Source organism: Sceloporus undulatus, chromosome 4 (assembly GCF_019175285.1).
Source record: "Sceloporus undulatus isolate JIND9_A2432 ecotype Alabama chromosome 4, SceUnd_v1.1, whole genome shotgun sequence".
In the NCBI taxonomy this organism is placed as follows: domain Eukaryota; kingdom Metazoa; phylum Chordata; class Lepidosauria; order Squamata; family Phrynosomatidae; genus Sceloporus; species Sceloporus undulatus.
The window spans coordinates 5365289-5387713 of record NC_056525.1 but is presented as its reverse complement, the minus strand read 5'-3'; the positions used below and the strand labels follow the sequence as shown (position 1 = coordinate 5387713).

Below are 22425 nucleotides of genomic sequence, written 5' to 3'. Positions count from 1 at the left end.
TCGTATTTTGGCCATATCATGGGACAATATGATTCAGAAAAGATATTCATGCTTGGCAAAGTGGAAAGCAATAGGAAAAGAGGAAGACTGCATTACAGGTGGATGGAGTCAATCAAAGAAGCCGCAGCTGACCTGAGTTTGCAAGACCTGAGCAGGCCAGGTGATATCAGGATGTCCTGGAGGCCTCTCATTCATAGCGCTGCTACACATTAAAGTTGTCTTGATCGCTATTAATGATTAACAATGATATCAGCAGAGGAAGACCCATGAGAGAGAGTCAAAATCCACAATATCTGTGTGTGTGCCAATGTGTGATGATAAAATTGTTCCTGAAAACCCAGAAGCATCAATGTGACACCAAAAGCTATAGAGTATTATTGACTTTATGGTTGAGGAAAAATCTTCAACAAGCATAAATTGTGCTATTTATTTCCCTTTTGAGGAACTGCAAAGCCCCACAACTGGGGGACCATTTCCATGGTTTGGTGGGAACAGCTAAAGATAGAGACGGAAAGAAAATTCTGGTTGAAAAATGGTTGGGGAAAAACAACAACAACAGGTTTTGGGGACATTGGGAAACCCTGAGAAGGAGAATCGGAAGCATGAGAATCATGGCAGTTGAGGGCTTTATTCTTTTTTTCTTTTTTTAATGCATGTGGGATTCTTTTTCCAAAAGAAAAAGGCTTTTTTTTGCACAGAAAGCAAGTTTACTTCACAGAAAAAAAGCATTTTTGGAGCATAAAATACCATTTATGTGGAGTTTTCTGCTCAGGAAACTTGTTTTCTGGGAATAATAATAATAATAATGTACATATATTTATTTATTTGTTCCAAAATCCACATGCATTTTGGGGGGAAACAGAATAAGTCCCAGGCTGTGAATCATCTTTGAAAACCATGCAGTTTTCAATAACTTTCTTGCAGTGAGCAGAAAAATGATAAAAAATTATTCATTCTTGCTTGTGAGAATGAAATGTATGAAGATTTGCTTCTCTGGGAAGGAATGTTGCCAGACAACAACCCTGGTTCTCTCTTGCTGTGAGTTCATGGCGGAGTGAAAGCCTTCTTTGCTGATTCCACTGAAGAGAGAAGGTGAGAGTATAGAGAAAAAGAGTTGGGTAGGAATGAGGAAAAAGCAGGGGAGAAACCAACAACCAAGAAAATGATAGCTCTTCCAGACAGGTCTAAAGAAACAGGCGTTTTCACAATATAACTAGCTCTTTGAGTTTTGCCAGTTGTTATTGCCATTGCACTCACTCGTTCCATTCTTTTGGGAGGGCTTTTCGTCATGATTTCTTGGATCTGCACTTGAGGCCTTCCAAACATTTTAAAAACAAGAAAAACAATGAGTGTGGTTTTAAGGTGCTGTGGTTTGAAGGACAATTTTGCGCCTCTTAGGATTTTTCATTTTTAAGAGTCATAGAGTTATCATGCAAAAGTGCCATTTCAATGAAGTGCTGTCATTTCTGACTTATGGCAACCCTAAGGCAACCCTATCATGGGGTTGTTCTGGCAATTTATTTTCAGAGGAGCTGAACTCCATCTCTTTCAAGGGGCCTGAGGTGACATTTAAAACCATGGGATCTCAATACGCGAAGGAGCACTTATAGTGATCCTACGACAAACCTATCGTGGGGTTTTCTTGACAAGATTTGTTCAGAGGTTGTTGCCATTGCCTTCCTCTGAGGCTGAAAGTGTGTAACTTGCCCAAGGTCACCCAATGGGTTTCATGGCAAAGCTGGGAATCAAGCCCTGGTCATAGTCCAACACTTAAACCAGTTTGCCACGTTGCAACGTTTAGGAAAGCCCTCAGGTTTAATGGTTTTATCCAGTTGGTACATGTACGTGGTTTTAGCTGACTTGCTCTAATTTTTTATATAGTTTAATAAATTTTAAAAATCATTTTTGTTTTGTTTTCCAGTTTAAAATTTTAAACAGTTTTAAATTGATTGCATTATTTATATTACACTGTCCTGAGACCTCTGGGTGAGATGTATCATTATTTTGTAGAGAGCCACCGTTTGTTCCAAAGGAGAAAAAGAGCAAAGTGGGATGCGGAGAGAGGAACCAGGATATTTAAAAAGCATCTAAAAAAGAGAGGGCCTGCCGCTGCCAAGTCAGAACAATTGGAGGGCATGAGACCACAAAACTATGATAATGGATATAGAAAATTGTGCAGAAAGGAAACCGAAACAGAGGATGATAGGAAGGAGGAACTTGAGGTAGTGTAGAAGGGAGTGGGGTACAAAAGGGATGGACATGCTATGCAGAGAAGAATGAATGCAGAAAGAGAGAAAATGAGGATAAAAGGGGTGCAGAGAGGGACAGGGAATGCTATGTAGGGCAGGGACAGAAGTAGGGACAATGCAGAAAGGCTTTCACTTCACTCATGGTGTTGCAGTGTAAGGAAATTAAAATGGGATCAACCATTACATCATATAAAAATGGTACCAAAACTGTGTTTCCAGCTTTAACATAATGATTCGGACCTGTCTTAAACAATGAAATAGATCAAAGCGGCTATTGGAGAGAGTTAGCTGATGCGCCACTGAAGCAAGCGATGTTGGATGAGCGATGCCTTCTGCAAAGAAATTGCAAGTACAAGGGAAATCATTGTCCAGTCCACTGTCTCGTTGCAGGGTGGATTCTTCTGAGCAGTCTATCTCAGACTTTGGGTCACTGAGGCATGTTTTCCTCCCCTGAATTAAAACCGGAAGCACTTGTCACTTTGCCATCCCTCGAGAGAAGTAAAAATAAATGTTTCTGTACAAGTCGTAGGTCTCAGCGGGACTCTCGCACCAGATATTCATGCAGATTCACAACAGGGAGCTTCCTCTTAACTAGATTCTTTGAGCTCACCAGAGCTTTTGACTGTTCGCTCCACGGGGTTCTGATTACGCATGAGAGCAGTCCTCCTGTATGAAAAACTAGTGCCTCTTGGCACACTATGTGGGAATTATGACACTATAAGATATTTATGGAAGAGCTTATGCAAGAAGTGCGCATTCCTTGCATGTGGTGTCACCAGACGTTGTGTATAGCGATCATGCCTTATGAACTGTGGCCTTCTTGAAGCTCCTGACACGACCACATTCTTAGACAACCATGGTGACTCCCAGCAGAGTTTCTCTGAGATGAGCCATTGGATCCGAGGTAGAAAATCAAAAATGCCCCAGAGGCGATGATTCCTCTGGGGATGTCACACTGCATTTGAGGTGCTTCCTTTCCTAGATGTTGATGTCCATCCTGGGAAGACATGGTGTCATCATCAATGGCTCTTATCACCAGTGTTGAAAAGTTAATCCATGGACAAAGTGGCACACGTTCAGACAGGAGGTGCAGTGCCCACCTGGAGAGTTGCATAGAAATGGCCAGCTGGCTCCCATTACCTGAAGTTACAGCCATGGGGGACTAGGAAGAAGGACCTGATATATTCACCATCGAGGAAGACCAGATAAATAGAACAGCTTTGCTTTGATTGAACTGAACAGGGCTACTAGCACAGTCCAAAATACAGTCTGTTTAGAAGGGGACAACAATGCAACAACAGTGATCTTCCCCAAAACATTCCTTTCCCATCATGGCTTTTGCTTGTACAGCTAGAATATACAGTTTTGTCTCATTGCCTCGCTATAGCAGGGGTTGGATTGGATGGCCCTTGTGGCCTTTTCCAATTTTTTTCAGAGTCTATGAAAGCCCATCAGTTCAGCAAAATAGATTGACAAATACCATGGAAAGAAAAAAACAGCTCTTCCCAACTTGTAACTCTAGTCTTATACCGGAGACAATGGTGCAATTAAACTCTGGATTGCATGGGACCTAATCCTATTTTTCTCCTAACTTGAGCTGAATATTGAATTGCTTGGATTTACCTACATGTTGACTCACCAATCAATAATCGAGTCAATGAGTCTACTGTAGTCGGGACATGGTCTTCCTGCGGTTGGGGCTCCAAGTGAGCCTCGCTGTATTTTGGGCTCCATATTGCTCATTTATTTGGGTGAGGCTCCCAATTTTGCCCAAAGGTTTAACACAAACACTGCTCCTTTTTTAATCTTTGTGTTTTGCTAATCCCTGCAATCTCAGGTCTGCCCATAGATATGCTTCAATTGCCCACCCCGAGTCTTCCTTGAACTCACTAGGCAGTAGACGGAGGCTGCATTTGCACTGCAGAAATAATGCAGTTTGACACCGCTTTATCTGCCATGGCTCAGTGCTATGGAATTTCTGAGGTTTGTAGTTTTTTGGGACACCAGCGCTCTCTGACAGAAGATGACAACAACAATGATGTATTATTATTATTATCTATTAATTTAGACCCTGCTCTTCAGTTACAAAGGCTCTCAGAGCACCTTACAAATTATTAATTTGTCAGTCCTTGGCCTCAGGCTACAATCTAAATCCATAGCATTGAGCCACGGCAGTTAAAGTGGTGTCAAACTGCATCATTTCTACAGTGCAGATGCAGCCTTAGGCTAAGGAGCTCTGGTTGCTCAGTGGTTAAATGCTGGTGCTGCAACCACAAGGTTGTGAGTTTGATCCCAGGGCTCCAAGGTTGACTCAGCCTTCCATCCTTTCGTAGGTCAGTAAAATGAGTACCCAACTTGCTGGGGGCAATTTGCTTACACATAGTAAACCGCTTAGAGAGTGCTGAGTTCACTATGAAGAGGTATAGAATTGTAAATGCTTTTGCTATTATTATGCATTCTCTCTGAGTCCCACTAATACTTAACTGTGGCATAATTCTTGGTGAGGGCCTTTGCAGGGTGACAATCTCATGATTCACATGTGATATGTCCTATCTCTGTTTCCCACTGTTCTATCAGCTAAACACATCTCTGGTAGAAGGGCTGAGGAAACCAATGCCTGAGAATGTAGGCTTACAGAGACGGATGTAGCTACAGGGTATGTGTGCAAAATGCCTATCCTCGAACTGTTCTGACAGACAGGTCCTGATTATTCCCTGTGCTGTCCCACATTTTCAGCTGCTTTTAAAATGTCTGAGTTTCTCTCTCCTCCTCCTGCCTTCCTCCTTTGTCCTCAGCTTACTTCCATTGCTGCAAACTGAGTTCAAAGTGAAAAACTAGTTTCCATTCTATTAACTCAGCAGAGGGAGGGAAAAGGAGGGGAGGAATCTGGTCCTTCCCAGTGGGCTCAGGCAAAAGCAAACTGCTCCATCCTCCCATTGCTCAGGGGTTATTTCTCATTAATAACTTCTGCCCTCTTGACCACACACTGATGAGACTGGCCTAATGTATTTCACAGCGCTTCCACGCTGCATAAATGAAGCAATTTGACACTACTTTAACTGTCGTGGCTGTGGAATCCTGGGATTTGTAGTTTGGTGAGCTCGGTCTGCCAGAGAATTCTGTTCCCTCACCAAACTACAAACCCCAGGATTCCATAAGATAAGAGTCGTGACAGTTAAAGTGGTGCCAAGCCGCTTTATTTCTGCAGTGTGGATACAACCCTCAGTTTTCATCGGTGAAATCTTGGAGGGTATGGAAATGAAGGTGCTGCCCCTTCCAGATAAGGATTCTGACCCCTCAAGGAAATTTTCTTTTGTCTCCAACTTTCTAGCATTGCACTCATTTAAAACTTAGCTGACCAGTTAGGAATTGAGTGTAGGCTTCAGGAAACGTTCTGGGTGTGAATGATTTTCAGCTAGAAATTTGGAGAGTGAACAAAAATTTCATGGGGGAGGCATAAGTCTTACTTAGGGGGGCAATGCCCTTATCCACTCCACCCCAGTAGCTACATCCCTCTGATTCAGAGCATAAAATATTAGATAGGTTGGAACCATGCAAACCTCCAGATATTGCCTGAGTGCAACTCCCAGCAACACCTAGCCAGTGGTGTGGTATGCATGCTGGAAGTTGCACTCCAAAAGTATTGGGAGGGCCACACAGTTTCCCACTGTGCAATATGGAAGCCAGCTGGACCGGTGCTCTGATTCAATGCAGAACACGGGAATATTTCATTTTTGGACTACAGCTCCCAAAATCCAGCTGGCCATGTTGGCTGGGGATTCTGCAGGTTGTCGTCCAAAAAAAGCAATGTTTCCAATCCCTCACTCAGTATAAGGCAGTTAGGTGGTCTAATGTCCTTGCCAAATAGATTGGGGTATTAAAAAAAATATAGGAACCCTGTTCAAAGCAGGTAAAAGTAAATGGGTGAGATCCTGCTTCCAAATTGCTGCAAATGTTTTTTTTTCTTTTAAAACAATCACGGTGCAAATATAATCTGCTCCTAGCCTTATTTAATCTCATGCATCTGCTGCCTGCTACCGACACTAAACCTCTCTTTACTAAAATGCATGCATGCAAAGAAAATACAGTTTTCCCCCTCCTTCCCCCACCCCTCCCTTTATGAGTTGGTAAACAATAAATAGCATAAATAGGATAAATTAGAACATTTAAATAGATATTTCTAAATTTATGGCAGCAGCTGCCCTTCTTGTTTGCTCTGGTCCCCCCCCCCCCCTTTTTTAAAAAGAACTTCCATCAAAAGGAAACAGATGGACTATTAAAATCCCCCCCCACACCCCTTCCCCATACAAGTGTGTGAATAGCACCCTATGCCTGTACCTCTGATTGGTTGGCAAAGGTGCCAGGGAGAGTGCTGAGCAAAGAGGTTTCCAGATTTGCTGAAATGCCAAGAAAAATGGTCGACTGTATCCCCATTTGCTGATGCGAGAAAGAGAACAGAGGTATTGAATGGAGCAAATTGGGTACCACTGCACCTTTGCAAAAACAAACAATCCAGAAAATGCCAAGCCAGATACCATCGGAGGGTTGGATTTCACCTATGCGGTAAATGTCTGGGGAGCAACTGCACAAAAGTACAGTTGGCCCTCCACATTTACGGCTTCAACTTTTGCGGCTTTGATTATTCACAGATTTCATTATCATGTTTTCTCTAGGACTCTCTATGTGTGACTTTCTCACACTCATCCAGTGTGACTCTTCTGGAATTTGACCATAGAGTGTTGCTATAGGACCTAGAGATTGCTAGAGAGAACACTAGGCATTTGTAAGTCCTCCAGCATGATTCTATGGTCAAATTCCCACAGATGTTGACCATAAAAGTTGTGCCAGAGATTCCTAGAGAGGTGATCTCTCAGATTGGTTTCTTATTTGTGGTTTTCCCACTTTCATGGGGGTCCTGAGCCCCTAACCCCAGCAAATGTGGAGGACCCATTGTACATCTGATTTGCTATCTTGGCCTTTTCAGTTCTCTGCCAAAGGATGCTTCCTTACTGCAGAGATGGAAGAAAGAAAAGGTTTATTGTACTGGTGCATCCACCTTTAGGCCAGGGGTGGGCAACTGTGGAAGGCTAGGGGGCCACATTAGCAACCCAGGACCTTGGAGTGCTGCTCTCCCAGTGCACCCACTCCTATAGAATAATTGATCCCAACCAACCTCTAGTGAACATGGGAGCATCCTCTCTCTGGGTTTGGCCCTTTGGCCTCTCAACAGCATCTGGGAAGAAAAACGAACTGATAATTTTTTGACCCCTTGGAAACTCGAGGGGGGTGGCTTCCAAATGTGGCAGGCATGCCCTGCATATCTGCAAGATATCATTTTGGGGGCATTTTGGAGCCATTTTTAAAATTTTATTTTTTTTCACTTCCCAGGTCTGCTAGGTACAAATTAGATCAGATCCCTTTCGATGGTCCATTAGAATGTGAAGAATGCCAGAAGTGGATCTAGGGCTGCTAGAGTAAAAACTGCAGAGGGCTCCTGTGCCTTTGATGGTTGTGTAGATGAAGGAATTTCAACAGGGGCTGCTTGTTACTTGGTTGCATGACAAGCAACACCTGGAGAAATTCCCTTGTCTAGTGAGTGTGGTGCAATACTTTGAGCATTCAACTAGGACACTGACTGGGAGAGCAGGGTTCAAATTCCCATTTGGCCATGGAAACTCACTGGGTGGCCTCCAGCAAGTCACACTCTCTCAGCCTTGGAGGCTGGCAATGGCAAACCCTTTCTGAATAAACTTGCCAAGAGTCACCTTAGGGTTGCCATAAGTCAGAAAATGACTTGAAGGTGAACAACACATGCACTATAAAAGGTACAGCAGCCAAGTCCTGTATTTCACCTGGTAACCTTAATTGGATCCAGTCTACATCCCTAAAGGGCCTGGGAAGAGCTAGATGTATCTGTTGTGCTGAGGATTCTTGAGCATCATATGAAATGTTCTTCTGAATGTCACATTATTTCCTTGGGTGAGCAATGCAGGGGTATTCAGGTCCTATGTGAAGCCTTCATGTTGCAAATGGCCCCTTAGCAACTGTCACTTTCACATCCTTTCACAAGAAGGAAGGAGGAAGCAGCAGCGAGAGCAAATTCGCAGCAAAGAAGTTCCGGACTTCAGGTCTTGGTGTGCACAAATGTGTATAAATTATGGCCAGGATTCTGCATGAGCTACTTAGTTAGGGATGCTAGGTATAACTAACCATGGGTGCATCTACACTGTGGAAATAATGCAATTTGACATCACTTCAGCTGCCATGGTTCCATCCTACAGAATCCTGGAAATCCAGCACTATTTGGCAGAGAAAGCAAAAGACCTTGTAAAACTACAAACCCCAGGATTTCATAGGATGGAAATACAGCACTTAAAGTGGTGTCAAACTGCATCATTTCAATAGCGTAGATGCACTCTTTGTTAAGTAGACCTAATTAAGCAGATGTTTTAGAACACAATCACCTCTTCACATTTGCGGCTTTGACTTTTGCAGATTTGATTAATAGGCTCTCCTTAGGAATCTCTAGGTCAGGGGTAGGCAACCTGCGGCCCGCGGACTGGCCCCAGCCCGGTCCTGCCACCGATTGCTGCCGGGGCCTTTGGTCTCGCGCGCAGGGGCAATTGTCTATAGAAGCCTCAGAAACATGCATTTCTATTAACATTTTTTAAAAAAATCAGCAAATATTTTTGAGTGTCCACTTTTTTTAAAAAAAGTGTCCACCATTTGAAAATTTTGTCCTACATTTGTCCCGGTTTATTTATTTATTTAATTTTTAAATTTTATTTAATTATTTATTTTTTGGCTTTGGCCAAAAAATGTCTGAGGGATAGCAACCCGGCCCCCGGCTCAAAAAGGTTGCCTACCCCTGCTCTAGGTCCTCCAGAGAAATTCTGCTGGACATTGACCATCAAGTTGCACTGAGGATCTAAAGATTCCTAGAGAAAACACTTCTCTGGACATGTGTAGGTCCTCTAGCATGATTCTATGGTTACATTCTGGGAGATGCTGACCATAGAGTTGTGCTGGAGGACCTAGAAATTCCTAGGGAGGTGTTCTCTCGGGTTTGAAAAGTACTACTTCTTTACAGTTGTTTCCACTTTCACAGGGGTCCTGCGCTCCTACCTGAGAAGATGGGGGGACCACTGTATTGCCCTATACCACTATTTTTCCATCAGGGTTACAGGCTGGTCTTGTACTAGGGTAATGTCTGAATTGAATTTACATTTGTCCTTCAGCTATATGGGAAATTAATGTGGATGTTCCTTCTTGATGGTGACAGTCAACAGCCTGTTGTAACCCATTGCACCAGTTCTGGCAATATGCATGTATCAACCACCGAAATTCCTATCTCCCTCCCCTCTGGCTGTTCTTGCGCATCTCAGACTCTTCATTCAAATGCACAAAAATCCCATTTTACTACACCTGATACATAATAGGTTAATCTCTTCCTTGCTTGTAAAAACTTGACTTTTTAAACCAATCATTCACCTAACCATTCAATACCTGACCTTTGACAGTTCCACAAATAACCCCATTCTCGCAACAACCCCTCTTGCAAACTTTCACAGCTTAGGCATTGATTCTTGTACTCCCAAGACAATCATTTCCCGAAGGGCAACACTGAAGAGTTTCGTTCTTCCCCCAAAAGGGGAGAAGGAGCAGCACTCAAATAAATACTGTAAATAAATTAAATAATAAATAGACCCAGATCCCCCCCTAAAAGTTTTCTGAAAAAGAGAGAAGAGATCCCGTCTTTCTTCTTCTCTTTCAGTAATCCTGAAAAACAGTCAAGCGTCATCTTGCTTATGAGAATATCCAAGGTCTCTCTCAGCTCTTTCTAGCAAGATTGGAGTTATTGCTTCAGCTGATGATATGGAGATGGAAGGAGAAAAAAGGAAACAGGGTGAAAATGTCATTGGACCTCAGCATCAACTGTTGATACCCTTCAAAAGCCACAAACGTGTTTGACGAAGGAAGAGATTCCATCGAATTGACAGCCTCCAAGGTTTTCTCCAAGAGCATCCTTCCTGTAACTCAACGACTTGCAATTTGTTCCAGAGGTCCTATTTGCTTCTCCGAGTTTGCCACACCCTCCAACATTTCACATAGGGAAAAACTGGGACACGTGTGGCCAAGCAACATCCCAGCATGGTCAAGATGGCAAAAGTTATTAATGAGGAAGAACAGACAAGTGAGGAGAGGCTGCAGCAGTTTGTTTTTGCCTGAGTCTACAGGGAAGGGCAAGATTCGGTCCACAACTCTCCCCTCCGCCCTGCGGAGTTAATTGAGTGCCAACTACCATATACACTCATGTATAAGTCGAGGGTAGGTTTTGGGACCCAAATTATGGATTTAGATATAATCCATGAATAAGTCAAGGGTAAAACTTAGGGGCATGTAACAAAGGATATAAAGGACAAAACAAAGGAAAACGATGCCAAAGAATGCTACTCTTTTCCTACTCAGACATTCAAAGAAGCCAGAAGTAATGCCATGGTGGAGTACATAGAAGGGTTGGTGCTTCTTTTAGGTATTCCCTGACTGACTAAATTCTCGCTTTTCACCACTCTGCTGAGAGAAAGAGATGGTTCATTTTTTAAAATAAGAGTTAAAAGTACAGAGTTGACACTGCCCCATGGACAATTCAACCCAGGTTTTGGGTGTCAAATTTTTCCCTAAAATTTCTAGACGTATACATGAGTATATACAGTAGTTTCCCATTCTGAATGCAGTCTGCAGAAATTGGAGTAAGCGGGGGATGAAGGCGGAAGTGGTAGGAGGCAAGAGAAACCGGGACATTTTAAAAGCAGCTGAAAAAAATGGGATGCCAGAGGATTAGTTAGGTTGCACTCATTTCTCCCTTTGTTGCTTTCTCTCCCTCTTAGCTTCAGATCCCTGAATGTGGCCGATGAGGGACTCCTTTGCCCTCCCAAGAAAGGGCCTCTCAGTCCTCCATTTCGCAACTGTGCTCAGCCCCCTTGAAACAGGCCGACTCGTAGTGCTTGTTGAGGTATGACTTGAGGGCGAAGGTCTTCTCACACTGCTTACACTTGTAGTGCTTGAAGGCCGAGTGGGTCTGCATGTGGGCTCGCAGGTTAGAGCGGTCGGCAAAGGCCTTCCCGCAATGGGAGCAGCCAAAGGGCTTCTCACCCGTGTGGGATCGCATGTGTCCTTGCAACAGCCATGGCCGGCTGAAAGCCTTGCCACAGACCTCACACTTGTGTTTGAGGTTGTGGGTCAGGATGTGCATGGCCAAGGCTGGCATGGAGACGTAGGCTTTGCTACAAGTCGGGCACTTCCTCGCCATCTTGCTGTCCAGACTGCGGTGGGTCTGCTTGTGCCGGCTGAGGTTGGACGAGGTGGCATAGGTCTTGCCACACTCGTTGCAAGAGTGGCGATGGCTCCCTCTCCGTGGGCCGTCACTCCGCCGTCGGGAACGCCCGTCGGTGATGAAGAAGGCATCCATGGAGTAGCTCTCAGTGACAGCAGCTTCACCATGGAAGTAGTGGGAGGAGAGGCTGGACTGGGGGCTCTCTGGGTCACTGTAATCCTCATGGATCGGGACATATATTGGGTCTGAGGAGGGCAAGCGGAGCCCCGGCTTCTTCTTTTCATTCTTATAGCTTGACGATGAGAGACAGGTCTGGACATAACCTGTGGAGAACAAGCAGAGACATTGCAAATGGTGCCATTGGTTTAGTAATAAACTAATTTAAACAAATAACTCAATTAATTTAAAGTGCATTAAATAAATATATAAATAAATGGGTCCTGAGAGCCAGCCTGGTATGGTGGTTTGAGTGTTGGATTACAGCTTTGGAGATCAGGGTTTGAATTCCTGCTCAAGCGTTAATACCCACTGGATGATTCTGGGCAGGTCACACTTTCGCAGCCTCAGAGAATGGCAATGGCAAAACCCCTCTGAAGAAACCTGCCAAGAAAACCCTATAACAGGTTCACCTTTTGGTCACCATAAATCAGAAACAACTTGACAGCACACAACTACAAGAACAACATTAACATATAATATATTGTGTTATAGGTAATATATTATTAATATGTATTAAAATTGAGGCACACAACAACAGTGACAGTATTGTATGTATTAATTGATATGTGCCATACATTTCTCCCAGTGTGGGATTCACGCTGCCATACAGGGCAGATTAAAACAAAAACTGTTGTCGTTGTGATGCAAAGGGATCATGTAACTCGTCATACTGTTCAACGCCATTTTCGTGATCTTCAGTCTATTGACTCTAACCATCTTGGTCAGACCCTGGATTCATCTCTCTCTTCCCTAAATCTCGGGGATTCTGCTGATTCAGCAATGTCTTTATTTAACTCCACTCTCTCCTCGACTCTTGACCGCTTTGCCCCATCTCTGTACGCACTTCTTCCTCTAAGACTAGGCCTCAGCCCTGGCTTACCCCCAACATTAAGTTTCTCCGGTCCTGCTCTAGAGCGGCTGAACGTCTTTGGAGAAAGTCCAAACAGTGGGCTGATTTTATCCACTACAAATTTGTTCTGTCATCCTTCTCACGCGCCCTCTCTAAGGCAAAACAGAATTATTACAAATCATTGATCTCCGCCAATGAGAGGCATCTGCAGCGTTTGTTCTCCACCTTCAACACTTTGCTTAAACCTCCCTCTCATCCTGTCTCTTCATCATTCTCTCCTAATGACTTTGCTAATTATTTCATCTCTAAGATTACCACTATTCACTCTGAGATAGTCCCCCCCCCCCGATTCTTCTCCTGCTCTTAATCTTCTATTGCCCTCACCGAAAAAAATTTCTGTGTTTCCTTCTGCCTCTTTGGATGAACTTTCTACACTTCTGAACTCTTGCAAACCTGCAACCTGTCCTCTTGATCCACTTCCTACTCGTCTTTTAATTTCTGTAGCTCCCTCTTTTCTGTCCTCGCTTCTCCATATCTTCAATCTCTCTTTCTCTACAGGCTCCTTCCCTTCGGACTTCAAACATGCCCTCATTTCCCCAATTCTGAAAAAACCTTCTCTTGACCCCTCCTCTTTGTCTAGCTATCGTCCAATTTCTCTTCTTCCCTTTCTTTCTAAGGTTTTGGAACGGGTTGTTTATTCTCGCTGTCTTGAGTTTCTTGAAGCCAACTCCATCCTCGATCCCTTTCAGTCTGGTTTCTGCCCAAGGCATTCCACAGAGACAGCTCTCACTAAGATCTCCAATGACCTTTTACTGGCCAAGGCTAATGGCCTTTACTCTGTTCTCATCCTTCTTGATCTGTCTGCAGTCTTTGACACTGTTGATCACTGTCTCCTAATTGACATACTCTCTGACCTTGGGTTCTCAGATTCTGTTCTCGACTGGTTTCAATCTTACTTGTCTGGCAGATCTTTTGCAGCAGTCACAGGTGGTCAGACTTCTTCTCCTGTTCCCTTATTTGTTGGAGTTCCCCAGGGCTCTGTTCTGGGTCCCCTTCTGTTTTCTCTCTACACACTGTCCTTAGGAAAACTCATCAGCTCCTTTGGCTTTTCCTACCATCTGTATGCTGATGACACCCAGCTGTATCTTTCCACCCCTGACCTTTCTCCAAGGCTTGAACAGCAAGTCTCATCTTGCCTCACAGCTGTCTCGCAGTGGACGCGCGATCGGCGTTTGAAGCTCAACATGTCCAAGACGGAGCTTCTTGTCTTTCCTCCTAAGCCCAACCTTCAACACTCCTTCTCTGTCTCTGTGGACAACATTTCCATTCAACCAGTCCAGCAAGCCCGCAGTCTTGGTTTTATCTTTGATTCTTCTCTGTCGTGTATCCCTCAGATCCAGACCACAGCCAAGGCTTGTAGATTCTTTTTGTACAATATTGCCAAAATCCGACCATATCTCTCCGCCTCTACTGCCAAGATCCTGGTCCATGCCCTAGTGATCTCACGACTGGATTACTGTAACATCCTCCTGGCTGGGCTTCCTTTTTCTCATCTCCGTCCTTTAATCTCTGTCCAGCATTCAGCTGCACGCATTATCACTTGCACCCACCGCTCTGACCACATCTCTCCTGTGTTGGCATCCCTTCACTGGCTCCCCCTCCCTTTCCACATTCAGTATAAGCTCCTGCTGTCAACGTTTAAAGCCCTCCATGGGCTGCCACCCCCCTACTTATCAGACCTTATTTCTCCTCACCTTCCCACCAGGGCCCTCCGTTCTGGTAGTCAAGGGTTCCTGTCTCAGCCCAGGATTTCCTCTGCCCCATCCCGGATTCACCCCTTTTCACTCGCTGCCCCTCACTCCTGGAACCTTCTTCCCCCCACAAGCAAGAGCCATCATTTCTTTAACCAGCTTCAAAACGGAGTTGAAAACCATCCTGTTCAGAGAAGCGTTCCCAGGCATTGCATAATTGTCGCTTACAATTTGATGTTCTTTTGGTGCCTGTTTATCAAACCATTTCCTGTATTGCTATGTACTGTATATGTATTATCCTACTTGAGAGTATGTATTTTCCCTGGAAGAAGATTAACCATCCATTATGAAGCCAAGCCCTCCCTCCAGTCCATCTGCCTTGGTCCAGGCCTCGGAGGTAGAGAGGAACTGCTGGGCCTCATCCCCTTCCCCTCCACCACTCCCTTCTCCTTCTGTGTCATGTCTTTTTAGATTGTAAGCCCGAGGGCAGGGAATCGTCTAACTAAAAAGATTGTATGTACAGAGCTGTGTAAATTTACAGCGCTTTATAAATAAAGGTTAATAATAATAATAATAATAATAATAATAATAATAATAACTGTTGGAGTATCAGCATCAGTGCTTGTGTGTAGCTCTATGTGTTCCTTGAGAAGGGGGTGTCTTCTACACAGGAACACTGATATATATCTCTATGGTCCTTTGGTCAGTGTGACTATGAAGAGGTCACTTCCAATACCCCTCCTTTTTATGGGGGTCAATAAAGTTTATTGCTCTTTGTTCAGTCTCTTCCTCTCTCTACTCTCACCAAGCATGGATGCAAAAACCAGGCTGTGCTACTAAAGATGTTTTTCTTCTTACTTACACACATGAGAGTCAGCTCTAGAGACTCTTCTACCAAGTATAGTTTTCTCAACCAAATATTTTTGTAGAACATAGATGTAACAATAAAATAAGTTTCTTTTTACCTACCAGTGTATCCTGTTTATTTACCAGAAGCTCAGATCTAGATTTTTACCAAATACCTGTGGAGTACACGCTTATTGCTGTGTTGCTGCTGCTGCTGCTAATCTCCTTTTGACCACAAATAACCAAACCATTTTTTTCTAACAGTAACTAACAGTGCATCTCCTTCATGTATCTGAGGAAGTAGACTGGCCTCAAAGATGGTACAAGATCCCTTTGCATATTGATATTCCAGACATACTGTCTGCAAAACGTGAGCGATCTGCTGCTGTGCCGTGCTGAAATAAGTTACTTTTTGTACTATAGGACTCAGAATCTTGCACCCAGCGTGGCATGGGAACTTTCCCCAAAGCTCCCAGAATCCCATAGATTCTGGATGGGGAAGCACTTTATGGATGGGGCAGCACTGATGAAAATGATAGCCATGGGCCTACCAAAGAAAAGTGGGGAGTAGGATTTGCAGATGTCAGGGTCTGGCCCCACTTCTGTGGGCCTCAATGCAAAGGAAGGGATTTCAGGGTGAGAGTACCACCCTGGAAAAGAAAGGATTTGTTGCAGTGGCATCTCTAGGGTTGGTGTCACCCGGTGCAATAACTCATGGTATCACCTCCCTCACTGACCTCATCCCATACCACACCATGCAGAATCATTAGCAATGTTTTTTACACTATCATTATCCATAACTCACATATCACTGAATGCAATGGTCATAATTGTGACATAAACAACTAGCCAAATTAAAGCTATCCCTTTAAATTACAATCGCATACACACAGCCATAATGTATTTGCATGCACATATTTTCGTGCAGTTAAAATGAAAATTTGGAAGGATGTGATGTTTTTAAAGAACATTTTGAAAGAATTTAAAAATAAATTTAGAATATTGCATTTTCAGTGCTGTTAAGCACAATTCTAAATATACACTGGACTGACTATGTGACAAATGTTGCTGTCCTTGAACAAGCAGGGATCACCAGCATTGAGGCCATGCTATTGAGGACGCAGCTGCGCTGGGCAGGACCTGTTTCTAGGATGAAGGACCATTGCCTCTCAAAAATAGTATTCTACAGTGAACTCGCCACGGGTCAAGAGCGTAAGAGGGGCGCCCCAAAGAAGAGATACAAGGACTCCCTGAAACAACATCTCAGGCTTGGCCAAATTGATCACCAACAATGGTCCGCCTTGGCCTCGCATCGGGAGGCATGGAGACACACTATCCACGATGCTGCAGCCTTTTTTGAAAGCTCACGCCGAACGAGTCTCGAAGAGAAATGACAATGCAGAAAGAACCACAACCCGGAAACATCACCCAAGGAGACTCTCTGCTGTGCTTTCTGCAACCGGACTTGTTTATCTCGGATTGGCCTTTTTAGTCATCAACGCACTTGTAGAAAGCGCTGGATGAGTCCTTCCTAAATCTTCATTCGCGAAGTAAAGCCAGAGAGAGTTATAGTTTTAGGAAATTAGTCTATTTTAATATTTTATAGTGTGGTGTTTTATTGTTTGTTTTTGATTATAGGTGTTTGATGTACCACCCTGTGGTGGAAAGGTTGTTATAAATAAACATTATTATTATTATTAGTAGTAGTAGTATGTTTTTCCCCCCGGGGTATGTGGCCATGTTCTAGAAGCGTTTATTCCTGATGCTTTGCCAGAATATGTGGCAGGCATCTTCAGAGAAGATGACAGCTTCATTCTCTGAAGATGCCAGCCACAGATGCTGACAAAATGTCAGGAATAAACTCTTCTAGAACTTGGCCACATTGTCTGAAAACCCCACAAAAAACTATGGATGCCGGCCATGAAAGCCTTTGACTTAACATTATTAGTGTTATTATTATTAGTAGTATTTTTAAAAAATTAAAATTATTAATTTTTTTTAAAGTGCAATTAAATTTTTTAAAAGTCTAGGATCTCTCCTTTCTCCTCCCATTGAACTTTGCTCCATTCAAACAGTCTCTTTGGTGTTTTGAAGGGAAGCAAGTGAACCTCACAGGCCATTTCTGCAAAAAGGCAGATATTTGGGGAGCAATGTTATCACCCCCACTTTGCATGTCACCTGGTGCACCATGCACTCCAGCACTCCCCTTGTGACACCCCCATCTTTGTTGTTGTTGTTGTTGTTGTTGATATTATTATTTTTTAAAGCCTGTGTATTCTTGGTTTCCATTGCTGCAGGCTGCATTGAGGGATGGCTGCAGACTCTTGCACAACTTTTGTCCCCTTTCTGTTGGACTGTCGAAGCTGCAGCCAAAAGAAAGCTCTTTTCCATCCTCTGTCCTCTGAGCTATGGTTGTTGTTATTTATTTATTTGTCACCTTTCTCCCAGTATAAGGACTCAAGGTGATTGGATTGCACTAATGTTAGGTTTGCTAAGTCTGAAAACAGGACATGCCCCCAGGTGCAATGCGGGGAGGGTGGGTTTACAGGTCTGTGTCAGCAGAATGCAAAATACATTTATTTGGAAATAACTAAGCCAAGGGATTAAGGGGAAAGAATTCTCTTTCTCTCTCTCAGAGCTAATTTCTTTTTCAGAGGAGCAATAGAAGACATCTATTTCTGCCAGCGAAGAGCAGATAAGCCTTGGATCGAGCTCAGCAAACAAAGGAACATCATGCACACAGTCCCACCGCAATAGGAGAGGCTATGGATGTGCTTGTCTTTCCTTCTCTGGGGAAATAAGAGGAACTGAAGTGGAAAGGAGGTAGGTAACCTCTTTTGCAGGCCTTTCTTGTCCAATTTCCTCTCTACTGATGAAGGGAGAAGCAGAGGCGAGATGGGTCAGCACACTTGTCTGTGTCTGAGTGATGCCAAAAATAAATCAAAAGGAATTGGATAAAGTTGGCTGCCAAACAGCCTAGCAAAGCTTTTCTCAATGGAATGGCTTACAGAGGTGCTGGACCCATGCTTTTGACCAAAGCTGGCTGGGGATGATAGGAAGTGTGGTCCCACAAAGCTGGAAGGCTCCAGGTTGAGGACGGGTGACCAAGGAGAAACAAAATGGAAATGGTTTATAGATGTGATCCAGGAAGACCGTAGAGACTCTTGAGAAGAGCACTCCGTGTAGCATACAGCCAGCCCTCCATAGCCACAGACTTCTTATCCACAGATTCAACCATCCATGGCTTGAAAATATGTTAAAGATATATAAATTCCAAAAAGTAAACCCTGATCTTGCCATTTGGTATAAGGGACACCATTTCATTGTGCCATTGTACTCAGTGGGACTTACCAAGGGCCCACTATCCTGATTTGGCAGGGAAAGTCCCTATTAATCCTTTGTCTTTCCACTTTTTCAACTGCTATTAAAGCGTCCCGGTTTCTCTTTCCTCATCCCCCTTTTCCTTGCCTGCAAACTGACATCAAAGTGCAAAGGTAGTTGAATATCACACTGCACTATTATAGTGCTATTATTCCACTTCAACTGCTATTGCTGGGATTTGCAGTTTAGGGGAGAGGCATTGATCATTCTCAGCCAGAGAGCTCTTAGGCCTCACTAATGCACAAAACCTGGCATTCTACAGGAAGCAGCCATATCAATTAAAGTGGAACAATAGCACTAGGACAGTGTAGTGTGATACTAGTCGTAGTTTGCTGTTATGTGCCGTCAGGTCATTTCTGACGTATGGCAACCCTAAAACCAACCTATCACAGGGTTTTCTTGGCAAGTTTCTTCAAAGAGGGTTTGCCATTGCTGTCCTCTGAGGCTGAGAGAGTGTGACTTTCCCAAGATCACCCAGTGAGTTTCGTGCCTGAACAGGGATTTGAACCCTGGTCTCCAGAGTTCTAGTCCAACACTCAAACCACTACACCACAATTGTTGCACATTCAGTTAAACTCAGCTCGGGAAAATGGAGAAGAGGAGGACAGAATCCTGCCCTTCCCAGTAAGCTCTGGCAAAAGCAAACTGCTGCAGCCTGTCCTAGCTTCTCAGTTCTTTTTCATTAATAATGTGTTCCAACTTCACCATGCTCTGATGTTGCTTAGCCATGTGTATCCTGATGCTAGAGTATGTTCATAAGTAGTCCTCTCCCTCTTGGACTCAGAAAACTTGGTAGGTTAGGTCATTAAAAATCCAGGCACCATTACTAGTGGCCATACTGACTGGGGGATTCTGGGACTTGTAGTCATCGAAAGTAAATTTCTCCAAATGTTGGTGCATGTTTTTGTGGCTGTATCCAGCTGTGCACTACACTGACTAGTGGACTATTTATCGCCTACCTCCCTTCCTAAGTGCCTTTTTCCAGCCCTTTAAAAATGTTGTAGAGTTAAAACACACACACACACACACACACACACACACACACACACCACTCAATAATAATAAAATTGGTTAAAATACTATTATCAATAATAAGAGTACAGGTTGAGTCTCCCTTATCTAGCCAGCATAGTATAATGGTTTGAATGTTGGACTGTGACTCTGGAGACCAAAGTTCGATTTCCTGTTGGCCATGAAACCCACTGGTTGACCTTGGGCAGCAAGTCACACTCTCTCAGCCTCAAGGGAAGGCAATGGCAAACCTCCCCTGAACAAACCTTGCCAAGAAAACCCTCTGATACGTTTGCCTTAGAGTCGCCGTAAGTCGGAAATGACTTGAAGGCACACGACAAGAAAGAAAAATCCCTTATCTGAAATGCTTGGGACCAGAAGTGTTCCCTATTTGAGATTTTTTTAGGATTTTGGAGTGCCTGTATTTGCATATACTTAATGAGATATAATGAGGCTGGAGCGAGGCATAAGATCTGTGAAATTGCGGGAGGCATGGATTCCCACCATTTTACAGATCTTTGTGTCTCTCTCCAGCCGCATTTCTCTCCAGCCTTGCAAATACAGTACTTTGCTACTTGCATTATAATTTCAAAAGTTTTGGATTTTGGAGAACTTACAAAATTCCAGCTATGGGATGATTAACCTGTAATAATAATGATACTAATGATAATAACAATGATGATGATGATAATTGGGAGAAAAGCAGGAATTATTATTATTAGTAGTAGTATTCTTCTCTCCCATTAATTATCAAGGGAACCTTTGAAGTCTTTAAGAGAAAGGCAACTTGCCAGAAGCACGGTTAGAAGAGAAAGACAGAGGACTCCCTGCAAACATACAGTTCACTGATAAGTAGGCCTGTCATTGAGAAGACAGGGGGAAATTGGATTTCCTTCGGAGGAAGAAGGGGGAAAAAGACCATCTGTGAATTACATTGTCAGTGACAGTTTAGCTCAGCATCTAGCAAGTCCCCCTCCCTTGCAATTCAAAGGATAGAAATGTAAGAATGGAGACTTTCCCAAGCGATTAAAAACAGCAATTGTCCTGAAGTGTGTAAAATAAAATGATATTTTTATGCTAGGACAGCAGTCAGTGGTTTGTGTGTTGGACTAGGAATCTGGGAGTCCTGAGATTGACTCCCCACTCAGCCTTGGAAACCCACTCTGTGACTTTGGCAAGTCACATTCTCTCAGCCTCAGAGGAAGGCAAAGGCAAACATGCTTTGCAGAAATTTTGCCAAAAAAATTCTGTGACAGAGTTGCCATAAATCTAAAACAACTCGAAGGCATGCAACAAACAATGGCCAGTGTGGCATAGTGGTTTGAGTATGGGACTATGACTCTGGAGACCAGGGTTCGAATCTCTGCTTGGCCATGGAAACCCTCTGGGTGACCTTGGGTGCGTCACACACTCTCAGCCTCAAGAGGAAGGTAAAAGCAACCCCCCCCCCTGAAAAAATCTTCCCCCCCAAAAGGGTAGGTTTGCCTTAGGGTCACCATAAGTCGGTGACAACTTGAAGATTCACAACAAAGACAAGACCTGTTCTTAAGAGAAAGGCCATTCAGAAGACATGGGTTAGGGCAAGCTCCGCTGTAGTTCTCAAAATTATCCAGTAGATGGAGTATTCGTGCAAAAGAAAGCTGAAATAAGGAGGGCATGCTTGCAAAAATAACAAATCCTCCTCCCACTAGCCCTTCCAGTAATGTTCCTATCAACACTCATCAGTAGTATTCTTGCCACAGTTTCCTATGCTTCAAGTTGGGCTGAACACGTCTCATCTCTGATGCAAATAAACATGAGTGCACACAATGCACAAACATTAGTGTGCCATGCGGGTGCTCAGTTTTCCAGTTCACACACTGGGGAGTCTTTTTTCCAACTGTTGATAACAGGCCACCGGGTAATTTTGCTTTCCAAACATGGTTTTAAACAGAATAAGCATAGCAAGACAATTTTTTTTTAGGGCAAGTGAATGTAGCTGAAGGAGCAGAACCTTCAGGAGAATGGAAAGAGTGATGATCTGTGTGAGAATAAAATTATCCTAACTGTGGCGCTTTACAGACCACCCAGAAGGGCAGTCTACCGGCACTGGTGTTTGCTGCGCCAGTGAACCGCAGCGGACAAACCGCGCAATTCCCTGGCTCAGCAAAAAGAACCCACAAAAAGCGGGTTCTTTTTGCGGTGTGGTTATGACGCCACAAGGCGCCAATGGCGCACTTTTGGCATCATTTATGCGCTGCGACATGCGTCCATTAAGCGTCCGATATGTCAAAATGGCGGCGCCCATATAGAATGGGCGCCACCATTTAGTACATACTCGGCACGTACTAGGGTTAGGGGCGTCTGGAAAGGACGCCCCTTCCTAACCCTAGTACGTGCCGAGCACGTATTTTTGGCGGTGTGAAATCTGCCTGTGCTTCTCTTTTGAGCCTCTGAAAGATTGAAGAGGATGCTGTTTTTACTAGAATATATATATATATATATATATAATGAATGAATGAATGAAAGAAAGAAAGAAAGAAAGAAAGAAAGAAAGAAAGAAAGAAAGAAAGACTAGAAACACTGAGGTTGAATCCAGAGAAAACGGAGGTACTTGCCGTAGGATCCTGGGGAAGGAAATTTGTCAACCACTCCTAGACGAGCTCACACTTCCCCTGAAGGATTAAGTTTGCAGTTAGGGAGTACTTCTGGATCTGTCTCTACATTTGTCATCTCAAGTAGATGCGATGTCCAGAAGTGCTTGGTATCAACTTTGGTTGATACACCAACGGCAACCCTACCTCA

The 22425-nt window shown here is 43.7% G+C and overlaps 1 protein-coding gene across 1 annotated transcript; it reads right to left on the bottom strand.

Annotated features, from left to right (window-relative positions):
• Nucleotides 1-10634: 10634 nt before the first annotated feature.
• On the bottom strand, nt 10635-21886 carry SCRT2 (scratch family transcriptional repressor 2). The gene is made up of 2 exons (XM_042462425.1): nt 21859-21886; nt 10635-11906 (listed from the first exon to the last, which is right to left on the bottom strand). The coding sequence occupies exons 1-2, from the start codon at nt 21884-21886 to the stop codon at nt 11197-11199; spliced, it is 738 nt and encodes a 245-aa protein (XP_042318359.1). The 3' UTR covers nt 10635-11196.
• Between the last annotated feature and the right edge of the window lie 539 nt (nt 21887-22425).

What these genes read in the sequence shown, in the direction of transcription:
- SCRT2 (XM_042462425.1), bottom strand. Translation starts at nt 21,886, where the DNA reads ATGTCGCAGCGCATAAATGATGCCAAAA. An exon ending in GCGCATAAATGATGCCAAAA is followed by an intron (nt 11,907 to 21,858) that starts GTGCGCCATTGG and finishes TGTTCTCCACAG; the next exon opens with GTTATGTCCAGACCTGTCTC.